The 26,727-nt window shown below is 49.3% G+C and overlaps 1 protein-coding gene across 1 annotated transcript in view; it reads left to right on the top strand.

Annotated features, from left to right (window-relative positions):
• Window positions 1-26,727, top strand: part of AMT (aminomethyltransferase) — a 459,623-nt gene that overhangs the window by 162,229 nt on the left and 270,667 nt on the right. Inside the window, exon 2 of the mRNA XM_069644169.1 lies at window positions 552-719. Within this exon, the coding sequence (XP_069500270.1) occupies window positions 552-719 (168 nt within the window). The remainder of the gene's footprint in view (window positions 1-551; window positions 720-26,727) is intronic.

Raw genomic sequence — 26,727 nt, 5'->3', positions numbered from 1 at the left:
GAAGCCAGTGTAGTAACAATGTATGGTGTATGAAGTTTAAAAAAAGAAAAAAAAGCAGAATTGGTTAATTACAGCCATTTGTGGGTGGATACCGAAACAGAATGCCAGCTGTAGCTACATATTGCACTCACAAATGTTGTGTTGTAAAACAATTCTAAAGAGCTATGTGCAGGGCATCGTTTTGCCCTAGCATGCACAACAACCCTGCCATGCACTTAGTAATTGTCAGGTAATTCACTTAGTATAGCTCAAGTTAATGGATACAAAAGCAAACATTTTTAATTAAAAGATAAATGAATGATGTTTAGAATCTAATGCACTTAATGCTGTACTGGTTATAATGCAATGTTGGATAGGGTCTTTAGGAAGCCCAGAGCCATTTTTGAACTTGAAGAAAGCCTGGAGTGCTTTCAATGTCACTTTAACTCTACAGAAGCAAAACAGTAACCATCCTCTTTATTGTGCCATTCATTCCCTCACACATATTATTGCTCCTGTCGTGTCAGGCCTGCAATATTCATCTTTCTGTTTTCTCCCTCTCCCATCTGCAGGAAGCTCTTCAGAAGACCCCACTGTATGACTTTCACATCAGCCATGGTGGAAAGATGGTCGAGTTTGCCGGCTGGAGTATGCCGGTGCAGTACAAAGATAGTCACATTGAGTCTCACCTACACACACGAACACACTGCTCTCTCTTCGATGTCTCACACATGCTTCAGGTAACCTTAATTGGCACACTCTTACCTTTTATATAGTTGGGCATATAGCTATTTTTTCAAGTGTGATGTGTAGCTTCTGGTCACAGCCTTTGTTAAAAGATGTGCTGAGATTATAGCCTTCTGACGGCGTCAGTCTGTCATGGATCTATATTGCCAGATTCGGTAAGTATGTATAAGAGTGTCGTGAATGGTTAAGGCTTAGTATGTTATAACATAAAATTGTATAAGGGCCCATTACATTACAACCCGATGGTGGTAAGAAAAATAACCTTTGAGTCTATGAACTTAGCTATCATGCATCGTCTATTGAGCGCTTTAAATGTCTGTAGTTTATTTTACTGGTCACCTTCACACTTTTTGGTGATCTATATGCCTACAAAATCTGTGTAATGTCCTATAGCAAACCCTTTTTATTAGAGGAGACCTTGCCTCGCAGATGAAATTTCAAATCTTGGATGTTTTTGCTCCTCTACCACAGTGGAAACAGATTGTGGTAATGCCAGAGAGGCGTGATGAATTGATTTCCTGGTATCCAGACATCCTCACCCTGCACGCTTATTTTGTTGTTTCTATTATTCTCTAGCATGGGGTCTGGGCATGGATTCACATGCTCATGAATATTCCCTGTCATCTGGCTGGGAATATTCTGTAAAAAGAAAGAAATCTCGCTTTAAACTTAAACTGCCTTTCTCCCATGAACCAATCACTGTTCTCTGGGTCATACTGCACCCATACAATGACAGTCGTCTCCCTAAGCCCCACCCATGGTGGCCATCTTCAGATTTTTACTGCACGCTTCAGTGCTGGGAGTCCTCTTGAGTTGCTCTTCGAGCTATATCATTTTTCACATGTTTTTGTGGATAATTGTTCGATTTTTGTCCAAACGTCGCTCTTTCACTGACCGTTGGTCAGGCGCCAGCAGCAGGGACCCGTTGTCGGTGAAGATATGCTGCTAAATCATTGGATCTTCATATCCAGTCCCAAGGCCTGGTTGAGACCTACTTGGCACCTCGCCATGTCTGAAGAAGGCAAGAGGAGTTTGTTCAAGCTCTGCGCAACATGGGGTTTGAGGAACATCTAAGTTGAAGCTCGGCACACAAAGTTCCTTCGCTGTCCACCTCCACGGTAAGCATGCCGGTTGGTGATGTGCCTTCCAAAAGATGGATCCTTCCAAAAGATGGATCCTCTCGTCGAAACATGGCTCTTCGCCAAAGGATAGACCGTAGAAAGACCACAAGGAGGGCGCTTCGAAGGTCTCATCAATGCCTGCATCCAAAGCATCGCCTACGACGACACCGGCAGCATCTCAAAAACGGAGGACCTTATCTACGAATCTACGAAATCATCAGAGAAACCGGTGTCTGCCGCGGCTTAGGCAATCGTCAACATGGCTCTGGTTGTGGACTGTCAACAACCATGGTGGCAACAGCGAGAAAGTCTGCCCAGAGGATCACACTGCCTACCCGGCCCACGGCTGCTGTCGCTTCGGCCACAACTATGACTGCCTCGACCACGACTACCCAGTCTGTGAAGGCTCCGGATGTCTCTTCCTTCCCGAAGAGGCGGGGAGGGCAAAGGAACTGTTACCACCGACTGACTTGCCTCCCAGGCCTACGGCAGGTCAGAGGGAGGGTGCCAGGGCAATCTACACAAGTTCAGATGAGGAGTCTTTGCAGGAAGGCTGCTGCTCAGATCACAGGGGCTCCTGTGGAACAGGATTTGCTATCGGCTCCGCCCAGGCAAATTAGTCCTCCACTATTGCCAACTCTGTCTGCCCCTCCACAGGACCCTAGAGGCATGTCACTGGACATTCTAACAACACTTCCACATGTTGCTGTCAGAAATACAGCAACAACTGCCTCCTCCAGTGGTGCTGGTTGGAACACCCCCACCCCCAGGCACAGCCCATCGAGGCCACAACATAGGCCTCGCCCCAGAGGACCAAATCGTCTTCCTAAGCTGACACGGCCAACACCACCTCCCAAACCAGCTGTTCCGGTGGTGGACACTACGTACGGATACGACCACTACGCAGAGTTTGTGCCTCCGGATGAGGTGGGGGTCCTTGCACTCCATGATTTCAAGGGCATTTGCCCTCTTTGGCCTGGTGCCTGAAGAAAAGAAGAAGGAAGGGTTCCTTTTTCAAAGACGTGAATCGTCCAGGAAAACTGTGACATCCATCTCTCTCATGAAGACCCCAAGTTCTGCACCAGCAAAACGGGACAGACTTGGAAAAATGTATAGTGCCTAACTCAGCTCCTTGGTGCCTGATTCCAGCCATCCCCGGACTCTGTAGTGTCGGCCCCCGCTAGCAAGCAGTCAGCAAACCCATCCTCTTCATCCATGTTGCCCCTGACCAGGAGGGCAAGAAGCTGGATGCAATGGGCAAGCGCATCATTTATACCTCTGCTTCAATCGTGAAGGCCACCAACGCCTTGGCAATCCTGGCCCGTTATGGAAGGGAACTATGGCTTAAGCTGGGCCCGATACTGGACCTCTTGCCTGAGGATAAGAAAACGGAGGCCCTAGCTCTGTTTCAGGAAGGCGAGGTGGCGTCCAACCACGCCATCACAGTAGTATTGGATGTCGCAGACTCCCGCTTTCGTCAGATGGGAAACGGTGTGGAACTTGGACTCCATTGTTGGTTGAAGGCCATGAATTTCGGACCAAATGTCCAATTCAAGGTGGTGGATATGCCCTTCGACAGGGATAACCTGCTATGCAAAGTTGTAGACAAAACTCTACAAGCCATTAAGATGGACACTGAGATGGCTCGGTCACTGTGGGCCTTATAGCAGTGGAGCCCTTCTTCCTTTTGCTACTCTGGAGGGATGTTCGTCAGCTCCTCTAAGAGCTATGCATCCACCTCCTACCATCTGCCCTGCGTTCCACCACTCAGCAGGCCTACAGGTGGCAAGCCTTCGGAGGAGGGACACAGCATCGTCGTTGCCCACAGGCTGGGACGCAGGCACCCAGGCAGGCCTGACCAGGCCCAAAACAAAATCCCCTCTTAGCCCCCCTGCTTTCAAATCGTGGTGGGAGGCCGACTGTTGCACTTAGACAGGTGGGAAACCATCCCCACCGACAAGTGGGTGCTGAACATCCAAGGGCATACCCTGGAGTTCGAGCACAGGTGCCCTTCCATTCCTTTCGTGGCAAGGAAGGAACTACACATGGCTCAACTGCTGCAGGAGGTCCAGGCCATGTTGGAAAAAGGGGCGATAGAACTCGTCTCTCTGGGGATCTGGAGTGTACGCCAGATACTTTCTGGTTCGAAAGAAGTCTGGCGGTGGGGTGGGTGGCATCCAATCCTGCACTTTCGACGCCTCAACACATACTTATGACCCCAGAAGTTCAGGGTGGTCCCGTTGCAGCACGTGCTGGGCCAACTGGAGGAAGGGGATTTCCTGGCCACGTTGGACCTGGAGGATGCCTGCTTCCACATTCCTATACACCCCAAGCATCGGAAGTTCCCACACTTTGTGGTTCTGGGTCGTCACTATCAGTTCAAAGCTCTTCCCTTCGGCCTGAAATCGGCACCAAGGGTGTTCACAACATGCTTGGCCCTGGTGGCGGCACACCTACGCCTCAAGGTCATACACATCTTACCGTACCTGGACGACTGGCTCATCCGGTCCCACTCTCAGGCTTTGGCGACAGAGCACACCGAAGAGACCATACACCTGCTGACAGGGCTTGGATTCTCCAACTATCCAAAGTCCTGCTTGGTGCCATCGTAGAATGCTCTGTTTATGGGCGCTCATCTCAACACGGTCAATTTCTGGCATATCTCTCGGAGGATAAAGTGGCAGCCATTTTGGGGAAGGTGCATCGTCTGTCCACGGCTCAATGCACGGTGGTTGTGGCCTCAAATTACTGCTGGGCATGATGTCGTCCTGCATTCACCTAGTCCCGCATTGCAGGCTGCAGATGGGACCTTTGCAGAAGTTTCTGGATGCTAGGTGACTCCAGGTCACGGGCAAGTGGACGGACAAACTTGCCCTCCACCAGGCATTCAGACAAGCTATACAGTCCTTCCTGCCTCTCCTGCGAGGATTGGTGGTGAGGACTTTTACGGACAACACCATCACAAGGTTTTACATCCGGAATCAGGGCAGAAGCCACCCGCCCGCTCTTTCCCTGGCGGCGCAGGTCATGTGGCACTGGACCATTCTTCAGATCATGTTTTTCTCCCTATTCCACCTGGCATGTATAAAGAACACCATTGCAGATTCTCTGAGAAGGGATCTGCGATCCAGCCACGAGTGCTGACTCGAACAGGCACAGACGTCACATCACTTCATCATGTGAGGCCGACCACAGATCAATCAACCTCTTCTTGACGGCGGCAAACTCGAAATGCCAGGCGTTTGCCAGCAGGTTTCCCCAACCTGAGGAGCCTGGGAGCTGCCTTCTCGTTCACATGGGAGGGCCTATATCTGTGCGCTGTCCCACTGCTGTTACGTGTGGTCAACACATTCAAACTCTGTCACGGCAAGATGATGTTCATCGCTCTGGCTTGGCCCTGCCAGATCTGGTACCCGGACCTACTCCGCCTGTCGGTAGCCCCGGCCATCTGGTTTCCTCCTCTTCCTGACCTCCTCGCCACAGAGAATGGAACAATCCTGCACCACGACCCAGCATCGCAGAACCTCACGGCTTGCCGCCTGCAGCCCTACAGTTTGGGCATTATGACATTCCCCTGGATTGTAGAAAGGTCCTGACCAGGGCCAGAGCGCCCTCTATGCTTTCATGTTACAAATGGAAGCATTTCACAGTGTGGTGCAGGACTCAAAGGACTACTCCTCTACACATCACGACTCAACAGCTCCTGAATTACCTGCTGTCATTGGCCAAGGCTGGGTTGGCCCACGCCTCCATCAAGGTGCATTTGCAGCCATCTCCCGGTACACATGGTATCTGGGCTGGCCCTCGCTGTGGTCTCACAGGCTCGTCAATGAGTTTCTGAAGGGCCTCTTCAGGACTTTTCTGCTGGTGAAGGCACCGGCTCTGGCTTGGGAGCTCAACATCGTTCTAACTAAGCTCATGGGACCTCCATTTCTAATCGTTTTTTCAGGCTCCGCTGAAGTTCCTCTCATGGAGGACTGCTTTCCTGGTGGCCATCACCTCAGCCAGACGGGTCGGGGAAGATTCAGGCCCTTTCCTGCAAGCACCCATACTTGTTCCATCCTACGACGGTGGTGGTACGGACCCATCCCACCTTTATGTCGAGGGTTCCTTCTGAATTCCATCCCAACTAACACTTCGTTCTCCCAGTCTTCTTTCCTAATCCTCCTTCGCCCACTGAAAGGTTGTTGCGTTCGCTGGACGTTGCTCGTACCTTGATGTTTGTGGCGCGCCCAAAGGACTTTTGGAAGACATGTCAACTGTTTGTGAATTTTGGACCTGTGAATCATGGGAAGGCACTATTGAAGGCTTCCATCTCCAGGTGGCTCTCGAGTTGCATCATGCACTGTCATCGTCGAGAGCCTACTCCACCAGAGCGATTGCCGCTAGGACAGCCTTTCTCTCTGGTGTTCCCCTGATCGACAACTACAGGGCGGCTACGTGGAGGTCTACGCACACCTTCACCATATTCTACTGCGCCATTAGGGATTACAGGGAGGAGTCCAGAGTCACTCAGACAGTGTTGCACAACCGGTTTGTTTGAGGTGTGTCTGTTCCAGAGGTAAGTGTTTGTACTTCTGTGGAGCCGTGGTTGTGTATATGTACTGCTGTGTATTCGTATTCATGAGCATGTGAATCTATGCCAGACCCCAAGCTGGAGAAGGAACAAGTTACTTACCTGTAACTTTTGTTCTCCAGCATGATTCTGGCATGGATTTGCATGCAAATCCTCCCACCTCCCCCCTGTGACGCTTCTTGGTTCATACTATCACTTTGCGTGCTATACCAAACATGAAGATGGTCTTCAGGGGTGGGGGTTAGGGAGACGACTGTCATTGGATGGGTGCATTAGGACCCAGAAAACAGTGATTGGTTTATGGGAAAAAGGCAGTTTTCAAGCTTAAAGCGAGACTGCTTTCTTTTAGTGAGGATTCCCGGGCTGATGACAGGGAATATTCATGAGCATGTTAATCCATGCCAGACCCATGCTGGAGAACAGTTACAGGTAAGTAACTTGTTCCTTATGTTGCAGGGTTAAAGACTACTGAATTATAGAAAGTGTAACCATGGGCTTTAATGTTCTTTGTTTAATTTTTATTTTTATTTAAATTTATATTATTTCATTTTTCTCTCAATACAATTGACAAAGAAACGTTGCCATACATTTATCCTGAACTGCTGGACTTCCTGATAAATTATTTTAGTTTTTGATTGTATGTTGCTTTCTTAAATATTTATTTTTTATCTATTTATCACATTCGTGATTAAGAAGGGCTTGGTGATAACTTCACATTGCGACATTGTTAGGGTCGCCTAAGCTTGTGTCTGTCTGTTTGCCTGTATGAGTGATACTCCAATGCGATGGGAGATTCTGTTGTATTGTAGGGAACATTATTCTTAAATTTTCCAACAGAGTTAATATTATGGTCTATAAAAAGTATTGGGAATGCCAATTGGAAGGTTTAACCTATTACACACTAAGCATAATCCTTTGCTGAAATTCACCATACTTATTACATTGCTGGTAAACATGTGGCTGTGTTAAAGTATGTTGTGATTAGTTTATGTACTGATGTATGTGTGCTTGTTTGCACATGTTGTAAAGATATTAGTAAGAGTATTTGTTGTGAGTTGGTGATTTTAATAATTGGGTGCATCTGTTATGATTATTTACTATAATATGTGATTGTGGCTGTATGGCTTGAGGTCATTAAGTATAAGGTGTATATTTAGTTTTTTTTGTTACTTGCTGATATGTTGTGTTTATGGTATCTAGAGTTTTTGCTATGTATCTTGTACCGCTTAAAAAAGATGCACCTATTTGCTGATGTGATTTTACTTTTCAGTTGGGTGGGCATGTTAAGGTTCTATCACTTCTGGTTTTAATATTTGGTTCAATGTATGTGATGTTTTAAGGCCAAGCTTAACATTGACTTCCCAACCTTTATAGATTTCTACTTTTTTAGATGGTAATCGTGTTTTCTTCTTTTTTTTTTTTTAAACAACTTTTTTTATTTCGTTTTGTACAATAAGTATATCAGAGGTAACAACAAAGTCTTCCACATGAACACTTATGTACCTGTATCCCTGGACCAAGGCCTCCCTCCCATCCCCCGCGCATATAATCGATCTCCTACATCCTCAACCCCATTTCCCCCAGATTTTGTTCATGTCTTTCTGGACAAAACCCCTTTGTTTTTATACCACTAGGTCCCACAGTTTAAAGATGTCCATCCCATCCTTCATGCTCCAATTGTTGGGGTGTTCGGGCCCATCCATTCTGCAATCGCTCGTTTGCCCATTATACATGCTGTGTTTAGAAATGTTTTATCATATGATATGATATGGCATTTATAACGCGCCTAGACACAAGTGTTTCAAGGCGCAACGAGGCAAGGGAAACAGTGGGAAGACAGACAACAATACTACTAGACCTGGTGTCATTCAGATCGCGCAATTGCAAGGGTAGGGAGAAAGGGAAAAGTGCCTGGGGGAAGGGAGAGAGGAAAGTGCAGTACATGGGATAGAAGAATAAATAAGATAAATAAAGGCGGCCAAATGGTGGCACGTGCAAGGTAAGAGCAGACATAAGTGCTGGTAGGCGGTCTGTAGGGCTACAGAAAACAGAACCTAGGAGCGGGAGTTGCCAGGGAGGCAGGGCAGGCATGCAAAAGGCGGGGCCTGGCCCCAAGATCAGAAAGGGTGGCCAGGTAACCAGTGCAGTTTCAGACCGGAATTTCAGCAGGGGAGAGAGGCAGCGAAAGCAGAAGCAAAAAGGAAGGTTTTGAGGTGTTTCCGGAACCGGAGATGATTCTCCTCAAGTTTCAGGGAAGCAGGAAGGCTGTTCCAGAGGGAGGCCCCTGCCGAAGAGAGAGATCGACCACCAACTTGTTGCTTGGAGAAACGACTAACCCTGAGGGAGTTGGAGGCAAATGAGCGAAGAGCCCGAGATGGAAGGTCACAGCTATTAATTTCCTCCTCCCCCCAAATCCCCAATAGTACCCCCTTGGGTTCCCAGTGTAGTGGCCTCTCCCAGGTCGCTTCCACTTCTCATCGTACTCTCTCCCAGTACCTATGCAGTGTCGGGCACTGCCACACCATGTGAATAAAGGTCCCCTCCTGGAATTTACATTTGGGACAGATGTCCTCCTCATTTTCACCCATTCTCTTTAGCCTTTCCCTGGAGTAATGGACCCTATGCAGGTATTTGAATTGTATCCGCCACAGGCGTGCTGCAATGGCTACCTCCCTGGGGTATTGTAGGGCCTCCCCCCATTCGTCATCACCAACCTCTTTCAAGTCCTGCACCCATATTTCTTTCAGCTTGTCGAACGGTGTTGTGGAGTCACGGTTTAATACTTTTATATAGGGTTGAGACCTGCTTTCCCATTATCACTCGGTGCAACACGTTCCACTCGATTGGGAAGCCTGTGGGATCTCGTTTCTCTGTTCACATGGGGTGCCATAGCGTGTCATAGCTGAAGGTATTTATATTTATAGTGTCTAGGCAGCCCCCATTGCTCCCTTAACTCCTGAAAGGACCTGATTCACCCCTCCCATCCCCTGGAAGTCACTATGTCATTCCCTTTGACCTTCCACTCTGGCCCCCATCGGAGGTGCTGCCCCTGTTCCCCAATTCCTCGCCGCCAGCGTGAGTTTCCTCCCCCACCCCATGTGTTTGTGGCCGTGTGCCCAAACCGCTCCCACCACCGCTGTAAGTGGCAGGCATCCAGCCTTTTGGGGTTTCCCATACAAAATCTCCTCCCCGCAACATTCCTACCCATCTTCTCCATGCCCAACTATTTGCTATGGCCAGTTGTGTCACACAACTGTAAAGCCTTAAGTCCGGGAGACTTACTCTTCCCTTCCATTGGGTATTTCACAGCATCTCCAGCTTGACTCTGGGAGTCTTCCTTTCCCAAAGAAATTCCCTCAGAATCTTATTTATCCTGTCAAATCCCCTCGCTTGTATCCCCAATCGGGGCTTGCTGCACCACATATAATAGTCTGGGAAGGGTCACCATCTTGTATACAATCACTCTTCCCATCAAAGGGATCGGGAGAGTCGTCACTGCCAGACATTCTGCTAAAACTGTTTGACAGCTGGGTGAAGGTTCAGTGCAGCAGAGGATGTCTCGTCCTTTTGGACAAACACCCCAAGGTACCTAAACCTGTTCTCTTCCGTTTTCAGTGGTAGGTATCAACCGGGGAACCCATCCCCCACAATCCACAGGGTAGTGAATGGATTTATTCCATTTAATTTGCAACCCGGAATACGACCCAAACTACTCTAGAATAGCCCTTATCCTTGGTATTGATGCCTCTGGGTTGGTCACATATAACCGAATATCATCATCATCTTGCCGGTCAAGTGGCACAGCGAGAAGAGCGCTCGCTTTGACATCCGTGCAGAGCCTGTTAACGCAGGTTCGAATCCCGGCAGGGCCAAACTCAGCCTTTCATCCTTCCGAGGTCGATAAATGAGCACCACACACCGTGGGTAATAATAAGCAGCGCTCAGATACCTGAGGGTTCGTAGCGCTATATAAATGCCTAATTATTATTATTATTATTATTATTATTATCTTAACTCCGGCCATGCAAAACCTGACAAACCCGGGTCCTCTCTAATCTGCTCTGCCAGCGGTACGGGGGCCAGGGCAAACAACATAGGCAAACGTGGGCATCCCTACCTTGTACCCCAGCCTAGTGGGAATTTGTCAGAGATTGTACGCCCGTACGGGCCGTACGCCCATTGTACAGCACCTAGATCCAGCCTATAAAACCCTCACCAAAGCCCATCCTTCGAAGTACCGCCATCAAGTATACTCTTTCAATGGAGTCAAATGCTTTTTGTGTGTCCAATGCTAAAATGTCTACTAGCCGCTGCAGCTACTTTGGCCCTCACCGCCCCCAGGACTATGCTCCTGTTCGGGATGAACCCACACTGATCTCCTTTCAATGTGTCCGCTATAATTTTAATTAGCCTGTTTGTCAGGGCTATGGCAAGTATTTTAGTCTCAATATTAATTAGGGATATTGGTCTAAATGACCCAACATACTTACTAGGCTTCCCTTCATTAGGCAGCACTACTATCGTAGTATCTCTGAGGTCTGGAGGTAGCATGCCTCGTTCTTTACTCTCTTGGAACATCTCCCATAGTGGAACTGACATTTCTTCTTTCAGTTTCAGACAGATTTCCAGTGGGAACCAGTTTGGTCCTGCCGATTTACCCCTTCCCAATTGTACCATCGCCTTTTGTACCCCCTCTATTTGCAGAGTCCTGTCGGGGCTTCTCTCTGCTCCCCCTATAAACAGGTCAGTTCCAAGAGACCCAAAAAATCCCCAACCTCTTCCTCCCCCCCTCAGTGAGCTGCATGGGATACAGTTCCCGTCGAAGGCTCGATCTATCTCTACCGGTTCCCTCGTCTTGCCTGTTTCCCTCCATTCAATTTCATATACAACCCTGTTGGTTTCCTCTTTGTGGCAGCCACGCTAGAAGCTTCCCAGCCTTGTCGCCCCATTCGTATATGCAAGCCCCCCTGTACCACCAATTCAACTTTGCCCTTTCAAGGGATCGAATTTTAAGCTCCCTTTCCATTTCCTCCAAATAGGATTGCCTCATCCGGCCCTCTAAATGTAAGACCCTAGCCTCTGCCTCCACCAATAATTTCTCCCTCTCTCACTGCTTGGCCATCACCACCGCCATAGCTCTCCCCCTTAACACTGTTTTATATGCTTCCCACATACCATGTTTGGACTCTGAGGGCCTCATTACACGGATGGCGGTAGGGATTTAACGTTACCGGTAATGTATTACCGGTAACGTTAAATCCCCATGTGGATCACGACCCGGCACACCGCTATTAGCGGCACCGCTAATTACGGTGCCACTAATAGCGGGCAGTTCGCGTGCGCGCGACCCTCCATCCCGTTAATTACGCCATGCCGCTATTAGCACAGCATCACAAGGCCAGTGCACATGCTAATAGCGGCATGGTAAATCCCCCCCAAACCCCTTACCGCCATGGTGCAAATACCGGCATCGCGGACCACCCGTTAAGGGAAATGAGCAGTGTTCCCACCTGCCACAGGTGCACCAAATCAGCACAGGTGAAGGCAATGGAGACTGTGGCAGCTCAAAAGGAGCACACCACACCCCTTCCCACACCAAGATGGTTCCAATACTGGCAGCATTACATGGCCTGGAGGACCTCATTGCAGCGCAGCTGCTACAACAACAGGCAGCACAAAGGAGACGCAGGAGGAGGAGGAGGAGGGCAAGACAGGCACAGCAGGCACCACAACGCCACCTAATCATACCACAGAGGCACCCACCAATACCTAGGATCAGAGCCAGTCCATTCAACCTGACCCCTGAGCAGATACACACCCTGTACCGTCTGGACAGGGCTACCATCACCAGCATAGTGGACATGATCCACGACGACATTGTGAGCCTCATAGATATCAGAACTGCCATCCCCCCGCTACTGAAGGTGGTGAGTGTGCTCCACTTCCTGGCCACAGGCACCTATCAGCATACAGTGGGACAGATGAATGGCATCTCACAACCAGTATTCTCACGCACGCTGAACCAGGTACTCGATGCAATCCTGAAGCATGCACCTGAACACATATCCATGCCACAGACTGCCAAGGAGATTGCAAACACAAAAGTTGGCTTCTATTCACTGGCAGGCATTCCAAGTTGCATCGGGGCCATCGACTGTACCCATGTGGAATTGGTGGTCCCACATCACAATGAAGTAGTGTACCGAAACAGGAAGCAATTCCACTCTATCAATGTCCAAATGGTATGTGACGCCAACAAGATAATCACACATTGCTGTGCCAGATTCCCAGGATCAACACATGATTCCATGGTTCTGCGGAACTCAACTATCCCACGCTACATGGAGCGACACACCGGACAACATTCGTGGCTACTTGGTGAGTAGCAGGGCAAGCACATGGCTGCGTGATTTGGGGGGGGGAGATACATACTCCAACTGGGTGTGAATGGGGGGAATGGGGAGGGGAGAGATACATACTCCAACTGGGTGTTGACTGGCGTCCGTAGGGGAAATGGACATACAGATGTACGCCAATGTCCTTCAGGGAAGGCCACGATGTACTTGAGAGGAACCCACATGCAATTCGAAGGTGCAGAACATTGAGAACAATGCAGGTTGCAAAATATCACACATCCATCCACATTGCACATCATGCCACGCCACATATTACACAAACCTGCAACATGGTGTCAAGACCGTAATACAGAATCAGTGCAGCACAACATCAATCCAGCAACGCGCCCTTGAATGCATGCAAAGGGATCACCCCTAGACATAGCACTGAACCACACACCTATGGCACCACTGAAGTGATGCTTCACAGCATGGCAACATCGGTGTCAGGATGTCAGTACACTAGCAGTGTGTTACCTAATTTGTATGGGCCAGGGACACCTAAGACCTGGCCTCACCCATGACATGTCAATTACTGTTGGAGGCATGAGGCAGGGTCGACCTCCCCCTTGCACGTTGCTGTCACACAGGCCATCTGCATGAATGCTGTCAATTTAGTACCTGAATCACAATGCAATGTCAATTTGTGTGATGTGAACAGGCCGATTTTGAGGTGAACAGTAACAGGACCCCGTTCATTCCCCCATACAGGTGATGCGGGCTATCCCCTGAAGCCCTGGCTCCTCACACCTGTACGGAACCCACAGAACAGGCACGAGGAGGAATACAATCGTGCACATACCCGTACCCGCATCGTGATCGAGCAGACTTTTGGACTATTGAAGTCACGTTTCAGGTGCATTAGCAGGTCTGGTGGTGCTCTCCTGTATGGACATGAGAAGGTGTCCAAGATCACCATGGCATGTGTCATGCTGCACAATATGTGTATCAGACGGAATGTGCCACTGCCCCCTGACGTAGAAATAGAAGTACCTGATGAGAATGATGATGGTGATGAGGACGGAGGTGAAGGGGATGCAGGTGTTGCAAGAGGGGATGGCCAGGAGGGACGTGCTGTGAGACGGCATCTGATCCACCAAATATTCTGAGAAACATGTTTCCGTACTGTCACATGGATATGGGGGGTAATGCACTGGTGTATGTTTTGAAGCACGCAATGGACCCTGTTGCCAATAAAGTACACACACACAATGAAGATGTCCAAGCCTGTGTTTTGTTCAGAAACCAGTGTATTGAGTGACATGAAGGTGTAGTAGTGCAAGCCCAAAAACATCCCACCACCCTCCCCCCCCCCAACAGACCCATAACACCCCCCCCAACAGACCCATAACACCCTTCCCACCACCCCCCACAACAGTCCCTCATGCCTCTGCCATTTCTGCCATGGCCAATGCACACCGGGGTATCCCCATTAGCCCCCTAATTGCAATTGTCCTTGGAAGGGTCTTGAGGGTTGCCAGACGTGCGCCTGGTGGTTCTCATCGAGCGCCTGAGGGGGCTTGTTTGAGTCGACCCGGAAGTCGAGGATGGGGCAGACTGGCCTTGTGGGTGAAAGTGGCGGTCCATTGTGTCTGCCATGCGGACAAGCACCTCCCTAAGACTTGCAATTTCATTGCAGATCCTGTCCGTGTTGGCGTCCATGCGCTCAGTGGAGTGCCTCGCCGTCTGGACTATCTTCTCGGTGAGATTTGCTGCCTCAGCGACATGCTGCCCAACCAGCACGGTCAGCTCCTGTTGGCGCTGCAGGATGGCGGTGAATTGCTGATCAGTGCCGGGTGACCGTGCATTGGATGCCGTGCCCACAGATGGCTCCAATGCAACTGGTGATGGTAGCATGGGTGACATTATTGCAGGGTTGGTGTCCTCGTAAGTCCCATCAGAACCAGGGGTCTGGGATGCCATGGGCTCTGGGCTTCCTGGGGGGCTTGGAGTGTGCATCTCCATTTGCTGGAGTAGGGTGTCCTCTGGATCGGACTGGGGGCCAGTGGCGGCTGCCTCACCAGCAGAGCTTGCCGCAGCTGATGGTGGGCCCTGGGTGTCTGGCATTGTTGCCAGTGTGTTTGCCTCCGGTGGTGGGCCCACAGTTGGTGGTGCAGCTACTGCTGCCCTGGCAGTGGCACTGTGACGTAGGCTGCCACTCTTCAGGTGTGGCCTTCCACCCTTGCCCCTGGATGTTGCAGGGGTTTCCTCCGGCTCCTGTGCCCTTGGCCTCTTTGATGTAGGTGGTGCCTTTGATGCATCAGCAGCATCCTCCCCATCTGTATGTGAGCCTGTCAGGGACGAGAAGGGGGATGGCATTGGTTGCGTTTCAATATACTCAATGTAAATCACAGGGTTCATGCAGTTGTGGACATTGGGACTTAGCAGTTATGGATGCAGGTGATGTGCCAGTTCAGTGCCTCAACCATGCATGTTTGAGTTTGGGACTTGTCTCTGGTGATGTGTGCATGTGTGTGTGTTTGGGTCTGACACTGACATGGTGATGGATGGGTGCATGTGTGGATGTGTGTCCATGCATGAGTGGGGTCTGGGCTCACATATGGGGGTGACTGTGCATTCACACCGCATCCTGTCATGTGTACACTCACCTGCATCAGAAGTGGTAGCCACGCCGACCTCCATGCTGCCCACTCCCTCAATGCTCTCGGTGGCTATCATGTTGGCGCATGTCTCCTCCCATTCCTTCAGGTGTATTGGGGAGCCATCTCCGCCAGCAGTGGCAATGCGGTGGTTCTCCGCCAGGATGCCCATCACCCGCAGCCTGAGGTCGTCCCACCTCTTCCTGCATTCACGCACAGTGCGCGTGCTGGTGCCCACGGCACTGACTTTGACCGCCACCTCCTCCCAGATGGCTTTCTTCTTGAGCAAGGTGGCACGGCGCATATCATTTGCAAAGACGACCTCTGCATGCTCTGCAAGGGTCTGCGTCAACATGACCAGTTCCTCGTTGGTGTACTTTTCCTTCCGCTGCCTGTCACATGTTTTCTTCAGGGCCTTGGGCATGATGCAGGTGTCACGGTCGATTTCACACAGCTCACTACTCCAATATGGTCCAGGGGGCAGAGGATGGCAATGGATTGTGTTTTTAAAGATGGCCGCCGTGCTCTTTCCCGTTCCGGTGCGATGACGCTATTTCCGCTTCCGCTATTTAACGGTCGATGCTATTAGCGGTCACCGCTAATAGCGGTCATCGCTAATAGCGGTGACCGCAAATAGCATGTACAGTGAGGGCGGAGGTGCTATCAGCACTTTGGGCGGGCACGGTAAGGTGCTTTTGCGCCATGGCGGTAGGGTCATTTTCCGGCATGGCGCTATGCGCGTGTCCGCTTACTCGTAATGGTGCGCTATTGGCGGTCTCCTGTGAGGGCGGACACGCTAATAGCGCCATGCCGGTAAATCCCGTTTTTTATCTTCATCCTGCACCTGGTTGATTTCCAACCTCCATTCACCCCTCGGTGCATAGTTCCCAGCCTTCAGTGTCCACACCAATGGTGTGTGGTCTGTGATACCCCTGGGTAAATACCAGACCCCCTCCATTCTGTACACGTCCGCCTGTGTGGTAAAGATATGGTCTATTCTGTAGAAGGATTTGTGAGAAGCAAAGAAATATGAAAACTTTGTCTTGTGAGGGGTTTCCTCTCTCCAAAGATCCACCAACTCCATGGCATCCACAAAGGATTTTAGTTTCGTGTTGGTGTCTGTGCCCCCCCCCCTCATGCCAATCCCCTCCACCAATCGCAACTGGTGCAATTACTTCATTGAAGTCTCCAACCACTATCGTGAGACCGAATTGTACCCCTATCTTGCTCCTCTTGATCTCCTTCAGTGTTTCCAGTAGTAGTGTAGGCGGGGCATAGATGTTTATGGGGGAGATTGCTTCTCTTCCCAGGTGTCCCTCCACCCCGCCACCCCTCTCTTGGAAAGTTCTAGTAAGCTGAAAGGACAGCGTTTTCCGTATGAGAATCCCCACCCCCTGGAGCCACTCTTAAACCTGCAGTGTGCCATTTGTACTGCCCTCGTCTCCCAAAAGATGGGTTTTCTGGAGCAGTACAACATCTGGTTTAACCCTCCTCAGCTACTGGAATACCATACTTCTTTTGAGTTTATCGTTCATGCCATTCACATTCCAGGAGATACCTCTTATGCCGCCCTTGTCATCCATTTCTGTCTTTCAACCCTTAATGCCAATGTTTCAACTCATGACCCCGGTCCCGGTCTACCCATGTGAATAACCTTCTCCGCCACAACCTCAGATATGAAACACAAAACTAGACTGTGCACCCCTCCCCCGCCATCCCCCCTGAGCCCTCCTTGTCCCCTCCCCATACTTCCTCCCCAACCGTGAAGTACCTGCCGCCTCGAAGAACTAATCCCCTATAAGCAAGCAAACACCTGCTCCTCCACTGCTACCCTCTTAGGACCACCCACCCTCATTACCTCTGTTCCCTGTCTTCCCTTATCCCCACAGTCCCATTACCCCCAGCAGTTTGCGTACCTTCTCTGCCTCACCCCTAAAAATCGCCATCCACATAGCCAAAGCCTTTCCCTCCCCTCCCATCTGCATGCATCTGCACCCCAGCTTTCAATCCCCAGGTCCTTTTTCCTCTCTCCCCAGCCGGGGGTTGGGGATAACTGAGCACTGCTCCTGCCCAGGTAGGCTTGATTCAACTCTGCAGAGCGTCATGTCCTCAGTCACCTGAATCTGGTATTCTCTCCATTCCTGCAAGGGTGGGTCCCTTCTCTCCTCCGTGCTGGGCATGGGATGCCCCTCCCTGCCCCCCCTTTGGCCCCAATAGTCCTCTACTTTCCTTCTAAACGGGGCCATACCCAACAGTCCTTCAGTCTCTATCTATTCCCAGACTTCTTGTGGGTCCTGAAACAACCAGGATCTCTCCCCTAACATCACTCTCATTTTCGCAGGGAACAGAAGCATGTACTTCACTTGGTTGTTCTGTGGGATTCTCTTGGCCTCCTCGAACAATCTCCTTGCCCTTTGCACTTGCAAGGTGTATTCCGGGAACATCATTACCTTCACGTTTTCAACTTGGATCGGTCCTCTGCTTCTGGCCGTCTGGAGAATCATATCTCTGTCCCTGTAGTGGATCAGCTTTGCCACCACTGGTCTGAGGTGGAGCGGCTGGTGGGCACAGAGGGGGGCAGCCTTCCCGGCCCTCTGTGCTGTGCACTCTCTCAATTGCAAAGAATGTGGTTAGACCCTTCGACTACAATTCCTCCTTAATGCACTTCTCCAGGTAAAGATCCGTTGCCAGACCCTCGATTCTCTCAGGGAGGCCCAGATTCCTGAGAGACCGTCGCTCAGCATCGTCCAAACTCTACTCCAAGGCTCGAGACTTTTTCTGCAGCACCTGGACCTGGGTGTGCAATGACTTCACTGTGTCCTCCAGTTGGCTGATTCTCCCCTCTGCCTCTTACACTCTCTCCGACAATGCTCTCAAATGGTTACATGTCTTTATATAGAAACTTGTTATGAAGAATGCACTTATAACAAAACCTTTACTTTTTTTGGGGGGGCCACCAAATCACTGTCCCCCCCCTAAAAACTCACCCCAACCGTTTCCCCACAAGATTTAACCGTTTAGCCCACCCCTAAGTCCATTCTTCGTTATATTTTTCGTTATAAAGGATTATGTTAATTCTTTATAACATTTGTGTTATAAAGACTGCATACCCTCTCAGATCTGTCCGAAGCAGGCTCACATCCACCCCCACCTGGCCGATCTTGCCCTCCATACTTAATCTGGTGTCTGTCATTGCCTTCATAACCTGCGCCATTGTGGGTTCTCTCTCCTCCTCGACAGGCATTCCCTCCACACTCTGGGTTGTATTCGTCCTGCCCTTCACCCCGTACGTGTATCGGTCCATTTTGCACTGCGTTGCCTTGCCAGGTTTAACTTTTACCAGGCTTGCGACCAGATTCTCTCGTTCCTATCTGAACTTCTCTCAGCAGGCTCCCTCTATTATCCCCAACTCGGTATCAATGGCCACCCCTCACCAATCTATGGGGGTAGCCTCCTGCGCCTCTCCCCCTTCGCCCTGTAGCCCGCTGCAGTAGAATGTTCTCTTGTCCAGGTCTTACCATCTCACCTCTGAGATACTGTCCAGCAGGCATGGCGGCCCAATAAGGAAGGGGAGTCCTCTTGAGCTCCCACACTGTCCTGTCCCTCAGCTGGCGCCACTGCTCCCCACTCATCAGCCTCAGGGCTCTGTATACCAGATTTCGTGTGTGTGGGGGGGGGGCTACCAGTCTCCTCCAGCCCGGTGCTCTGAGTGCCGCACCCAGTCAGACTGCTCTGCAGTATACCTTCAATCAGTGGGGTTCGGTGGGCCGCCTCGATGCTCTTGCAGGCCCGCAGAGTTTCCTGCCCTCCTAGTCCTGCATTGCATGAAGGCCCAGTGGGGGGGAGACTGTGCCCTTCTCCCCACCCTACCCCCGACCCCTTCTCCTGGACTACACAAGCATGGTGGCCTCCCACGAGCCACACAGGCTTTCCAGCATTCCCAACTGAGTTGGGAGTGCTCACTCCTTGCTGAGCTTATCCCATCAATGGGATGGATTATGGGGTGGAGCATTCCTACCTCCGTCGGTTTCTTTCCTCGGGTTAGGGGGGCCCGTGTGTCATTGAACCTCCGAATTGGCCCGTGTAGCGCATCTGAAGGCAGACCCTGTGCCTCTGCTGGCGGCCCCCGGGAGGTTCATGCACTGTTCCCGAGCCACCGATTCAAGGCATGTTTTCACGGTTCCATGTCTTAAACTCTCTGGAAAAAAGGCTGTGAATACAAAATAATGCGTCAAAAATGCAGTGGTTTTGCTGCCACAATCATGTAAAAGATGCAGGGAACACCCCTGCAACCCCCAAACCTATTATACCATTTAAGGGGAGCGGGGGACATCCCCGCAACCCCCACTCATCTTAAATGGTATAATGGGGTACACCTTTACCGGGTCAAACCACTGCATTTATTTTTTGAGATTTTTTTTTGCCGGCAGCATTTTTGATGCGATTTTATTACCTGATACCGTTTTCGCCAGGTCAAAGCCCCCGCTCTCTGGTCTCTGCTAATGTTTTCTGAGCCCCCCGAGCTCGTGGGTGCCAGATCTTCGTCAGATTAATTCCTCATGACAAGCCGGAGCTCTGGTTTAGGTGGCCATGTGGCTCTGCGCCCCCTGGTGGTCTGTATTTTCTTGAATTCTCCACACGTTTTAAAAAAAAAAATGTATTAAACATTTTTTATTATTTTCCATAACAAACAAACAGAAAGAAGGGCGAAAGACCTCATATGCATAACTTGCATTGCTTGACATAATAGCTTTGAGCAGTTAACCAAAAATAAAGTTACTGGGCATCTTGCAGAAGACTGGCGTGACAATTAAATGCTGCAGCATCCAACATCTCCACCTGCCCATTGAAATCCCTTACCCACCACCACACTCGTCCCATTTGCCCATAACCTTCGTAAACTTTGTTGGACACTCCCTTGCATTATACACACGCTGTTCCAAGGTCATACAAATGTCCATCTCGGAAGCCCAACTGGCCAACCGACGGCATTCGGTGACCCCCACTGTACGACGATGACTTTCTTAATTAGTCCCAGGGCAACAGCCAGAAAGACCGTTTCCTGCTTAGTGAATCCCTCCTCTCCGCAAACCCCAAGTAATGCACTTTTTGGTCTCAGGGGACCACCACATTCATTACCGTTGACAACATGCATATACATTTCCCCCGCAATAATTGAATCTGCAGACATTCCCATAGGTTGTGGAAGAACGTGCATCCTGCTTCCCCACATCTCAAGCAATGATCGTTGGGTATGAGGCTGAGCCTGGTGGATATACCTTTCTCCCGATGGAACATGAGATCCTCCAACCGCTCCTCTGGCTTCGTGGGGCCTAGTTCCCTCTCCCATTTTTCCGTGAGGTTGGACAGTTCCTGAGCACCGAAAGCCAAAATGACTTGATACAACGTAGACATGACTTTCATCTCAGTCCGCCCTGCAAATAGGTTCGCCTCCCGTGGAGAGCTCTGTGGAATATCACTCAGAACAGGGAACTGGACTCTCATTGGATGCGATAGCTGCATGTATCTAAAGCCTTCCCACCGGCCTAGAACAAATGGTTCCTGCAAGGATTCAAAAGGAATAAGGCAGCCCTCCTGTACCATGTCTGACAGATGCATAATTCGATTACCCTCCCAGTGCCTGAAGTGACCCATCTTGAGGAGTTCAGGGAAATGAGTTGCCCCATAGAGGTTGACTCAGTCGTCCTCCCCTTCCAGACAATACGCCCGTATGCCTCAATCTATACCTGTTGTATGTGTTTCGTCATAAGAGACCCCCCCACCCCTGTTTCCCATGCAGAACCTACACAGGTCCCCCCACCCCACCCTTCCCCGCTCTGATGCAATGTGAGACAACTCTGGGTTCCCGGGCAGCCAGTTGTTCACAGCTCTCAACTGCCCTGCCTAGTAGTACTGTTGCAGACACAGCAGGCCAATCCCCCATCCCAGAGCGACTGCTGAAGAGTTTTCAAGGCAATACAAGCTTGTTTGCACCCCGCTCCCATGGCAGTTCCCTGAGAACACCACCTATACCTTCAAACACCCGCCTACAGACTTGGAGTGGGGCGTTCTCCAGTACGTAAAGGAACTTGGGAAAAGTTATCATTTTAAAAAGGGCCGCTTTGCCCATCAGGCTCAGAGGAAGGGACTGCCAGTGCACCACATCAGACTTGAACCTATCATCTATTGGGCATAAATTAAGGTCAAGAAACCTTGAGAGATGTTTGCCCAATTGGATTCCCAGGTAACGGAAGCCAGCCGTGGATATCCGGTACGAGCAAACCTTCAGGAGCGCTGCATCCCTCCTTATATCGGGAAGAGGACAGACTTCTGCCAGTTGACCTTGTTGGGAAGGGGCGATCTTCCTGTACCCCCAAACACTTTAGAATAAGGCAAAGGCCATCCTCGGTAATGTAAGAGACCAGGGGGAAGGGGGGTGCCCTTACAGGCATCTACACCGTCATATTATTGTACATTTTGTAGGTGTAGTGTGCATGCGGGAATAGCAGCCATCTTGGATACTAGCAGCCACATTGTGGCACAAAGCTTAAACGTGGCCTTGGCAGTCAGCACCCCAGGCCTAGGCCACAAACGTGAGCAAAGGAATAGGTTGTATCCCAAACACTGATGAGAAAGCCCAAAGCTACACAGATCCATAAAAACCTTAATTTTTCTAAAATGTTGCCAACCTTTGCGCCCTGGGAAGAATTTGCCCTGCAATACCATGGTAGGAGGGCTGAGTGCCTGTGAAGAGTGCTTCCCACGAGAAGGAGGACATGGGCCTCAAACCCCCACCGGTCCCAATCATAAATTATAGCACCCAAATGCCTTGGCTTTGGGACACTTGAATTGCAATGTACCAGATAACTCCAGACCACCGACCATAAACCTGCTGGACCCCTGATCCATCAAAAGATCAGAAAGCAGGGTCTTCCTACCTTCACTTCTAGGTCACGTGTTTTGTGCTGCGAGGTGCAGGGAGGGATACAATTCTAGTCCAAAACAGAGGGTGGGAGACCTTGGAGAAATGTCAGCCTGTCTGTGAACGGGTAAAGTGTGCGAGTATGACCCCAGCTTTCCCCCTTGGCCCCTAACTGTTCATACCATGTGCGCTGTTACATAGAGAAAGATGTGTTTTTCTTAGTAATATAATTGTTACTTGGCCGTCTGCTGATCAATGATGGCTGCAACGTCCCCCACAGGGAGGAAGATGGATGGATGGATGGATGGATGGACGGACGGACATCCCTTATGGGGCCGGTGTCCTATGTGTAGGGTCTCACCAACCAGCACGGCAGGTTTTTGCTGTATGTGATGTCACTGATGACACTATTCAATGTATTAATATACTTGCAGCCAAAAAAGCTTTGTATATACAACACAAAACACAAACTAGACAAAACACCAATACATATTAAACAATTCCTTCAATTAAAATAAAGCCTCATTAAAAAGGGTAAAGGTTCCACATCTAAACATTCTGCATCTAAACATTTACAGTCAATTTTAAAATACAACTAAATGTAGCACAGATTGTTAGCCTGAACATATACTTCATGATTCATAAATTTCAAATATTTCAATACATTTTCTATAAATTCTAATGACGTTTAGGATCATCACATTTAAAACTATTACAATAACTTTTCATACATCAATATCTAATAGGATGCAGACTTGAGCATTCAGTCATTATATGCTCAAGAGATTCATACATGTTTTCTCTGCATAGCCTGCAAATACATCTATTGCGAGACCAATAGGCACTAGCACCAAAAACATTTGTCAGCTTGCTCTGATTGAATTTCAATAATAAATAATCTCTGACCACCCAAGCCTCAGGAAGATGCCACATTTCCCTATATCTAAGAATTGGTGCCATAAAGCTTCAGCCCAGGTAGACGGGCTCATTTTGATCAGCCCATTAGTTATCCCATTGGGGCCGGAGGCCCGAGAAGAATTCAAATGTTCAATTATGGCCTTGATGTCAGAACATGATGCTTTGCATATCCATGGTATTTCAGGATTAAGTATTTCTGTGTTACTTGCTTCAGATACACCCAAAGTTTTAGTTATGTGAGCAGCCCGGACATCTTCAGGGATACTATTAATGGGTAACTGAGACCTTTTCTTCCCCCTGAGTTCTCTCCATATTGCAACAGAATTCCCTGTAGTTGTCAAATTGGCAATATTAAGCCATTGTTGGTTTTCACAAATAAGTTTGTGTGCTTTTAGCCATCTTCGATTTTGCTTTTTTAATATCCAAATTAATAGCTGTTGCATCCATTTGCCAACTGGGAGTTAAACTCATTATTGAGATGGTAAGGCGTAGCTTTTTCTTTTCCCCATTAATTTTAGAATTAAAGTGATCTATCTTGTTCGTCCTGTCTCTATTCTTTCATGAACCGAGTTGTAATCTCGCTTGGACGCAACAAGCACCTTCATTTGTATAATTGTATGACTGAATAACTCACTTATGTTGGTATTACTCACATCTCCTTGTTGACAGAACACAACAAAGTTAGGCAGCAGTTGTTCACAGGCTATTTTTCCCTTTGCCAAATTGGCAGGGTGCCATTGTATACGGTTGCCTCCATCATTTACAAAAATATTGCCACATTCATCATAGTTCATATCACGAACCATAGCATCATCAGCTTTAAATAGTACACATAGAGGTAAATGATCACTCTCATTCCTTGCAGCTATCCCCATATCAACCACCCTGTCAAGAGCACTAGAGTTACAAAATACATAATCAAGAGTAGATACATTCTTATCACCAATCCGAGTGAAACCTTGCTGCGTATCACTGGGGCATAAGCCATTTAGGCTCTTCATTTGATGTTAAGTGAGTACTTTGACCCATGGACTATATCTGAACTTTGTTTGGTCGAACAACTACAGTTAGATCTCAAATTTATAACGGGTTCAGTTTCTGGTAAGATAATATTCGCATTGAGGTCACCCATCAAGTATAAAGGAAACTGTTTGCATATTTTGACATACTGGATTCAACCACTTTCAGTATAGCTTTACTCATCACTCTAGCTGGTGGGTCATAAACATTAATAATAACCACATTTATACCTGTTTTGGATAGTTTGCCTATCAGCATGTATGCAGAGTCACAAGGGATCTGAACAACGGACCAGGGAGAGGACACAGAAATCTTTAGACCTCCCTTCGGCCTGCCAAGTGGGCCCTTTAATGCATTTTTTTGTATCGTCACTCTACCATCTAATAGCACGTTTTCGATGAGCCAAGTCTCTTATAGCACAATGATCTTAAAAAGATGCATATTGCACCATAGGCCATCGTCGGCTAACAGGTGGTTGAATCCTCTCGTATTCCATTTATAGAGTAGGTATGTGTTATCGACTCAACTGGGATAGGTGAGATTTAAAGGCAATGGCTAACCATTGCCAGTAACCTGTTTCATCGATTGGTTCACCCTTAGATTTCGCATTTGTTGAACCACTAACACTAGCTCCATTCTCAAAACCATTAGTCCGCTGTGCAGGGTGGCTAGAGGATACTACAGACTTTTTATTTGTGCAAGCAGTAGCAGTGCACAAGGAATTATCTAGTATCACAGGTCTGGTCTTATTTATAATGCTATTATTCCTATCATTGAGGTTGGTTGGTCGCGTTTTCTCAGAGTGTATTTCTACTATCTCACACGAGAAGCCCAGTCGGAATATCTCTGATTCATATTTGAGAACATATTCCAATTTGGTGGTAGAGACAAACCAAATATTCGCTGTGCTAGATTTACTATAGTCGACTTGGTCAACTATTCGGATATCCTCTGAATGTATTACTCGCAGGCCAACAATACAATGAAAAATTTGCAAGACAGCAAACCTATTCAGAAGAGGATAGTTTACATCTGCCGAGAGAGGTTTTAACTGGAGAGCACTGTAGGTGTCCTTACTAGTTGGTACAACTACAGATTTTGACCGATCAGCAGATCAAAGCTCAGTTATTCTCTTCTGCCCCACTAAGTCAAGAACATCCTTTTTGGGCACAGAGACATTTCCCTTGGGGCCCCCTCACAGGAGAAGCTGCCGCGATCAAGAGCCCAGGGTCATTGTCTAGTGTATTGGGTAAAGAAGGTATACTTATATTAACAACTGGAGTTGGGGTCATTTTCTGTGCAATGGCTGATATTGCATATTTATCAGTTTGAATGACACTGTTTGGTGGTTCCTTCTCATTATTAGCTGGTTTAACAGACTTGCAGGCCGATTCATGGAATTAATGTGCGCCGAAAATCGGCGCAAGCGTGCGAAAACGTGCGATTCGCAGTGAAAGAGCGAAAATCGCAGTGCAAGTGCGATTATCGCACAGAAAACAGCGCACATCTATTCATGGAAGTCCGTGCACGCGCAAAATGTGGGATGTGCACTGAAAAAGTACGCTGGCGCACAGGTCATCGAACGCCGTGCGGTAAGGCCACAGCGAATTCGCACATAGCGCGACGCACATAACAAAAGTAGGCGTAACACGGGGCGTTACATGCAGAATGGGGAACAACTCGTGAAAATGTGGGCGTCACGGGGGAAGTACAGGAGGCAAGTGCGCAGAACGCCCACACGCTCGCCTACAACACGTATTCATGGAATGGAATAGGGATAAACAGCGCACGGCCAAAGACGCGCACAGGCCCATACATGTCCGCCACACGAAAGCAGGCGGTAGCGTCCCTGCGCAGGCAAAAAATGTGCGCCAAAGTTCTACACGCGTGAGAAGTTCCACACGCGATCAGGCCTGGGGGAGCGTGTGCGTGTAGATCAGAGGTGCGCGAGAAGTTCCACACACGATTGAGCCTGGGGGAGCGTGTGCGTGTATTTCAGAGGTGCGCGAGAAGTTCCACACGCGATCGGGCCTGGGGGAGCGTGCGCGTGTATTTCAGGGGTGCGCGAGAAGTTCCACACGCGATCGGGCCGGGGGGAGCGTGTGCGTGTATTTCAGAGGTGTGCGAGAAGTTTCACACGCGATCGGGCCTGGGGGAGCGTGTGTGTGTATTTCAGGGGTGCGCGAGAAGTTCCACACGCGATCGGGTCTGGGGGAGCGTGTGCGTGTATTTCAGAGGTGCGCGAGAAGTTCCACACGCGGTTGGCTTAGGCGCGTGTATTTCAGAGGTGCGCAAGAAGTTTCACACGCGATTGGCCTGGGCGCGTGTATTTCAGGGGCTCGCGGGTGGTTTTACATGCGATCAGGCCTGGGGGAGCGGGGTACGTGTATTTCAGGGGCTCGCGGGTGGTTTTACACGCGATCGGGCCTGGGGGAGCGGGGTACGTGTA

The sequence above is a fragment of the Ambystoma mexicanum genome, chromosome 2p (genome assembly GCF_040938575.1).
Source record: "Ambystoma mexicanum isolate Mex_15411 chromosome 2p, UKY_AmexF1_1, whole genome shotgun sequence".
NCBI lineage: Eukaryota > Metazoa > Chordata > Amphibia > Caudata > Ambystomatidae > Ambystoma > Ambystoma mexicanum.
This window is presented reverse-complemented; position numbering and strand designations above follow the sequence as displayed.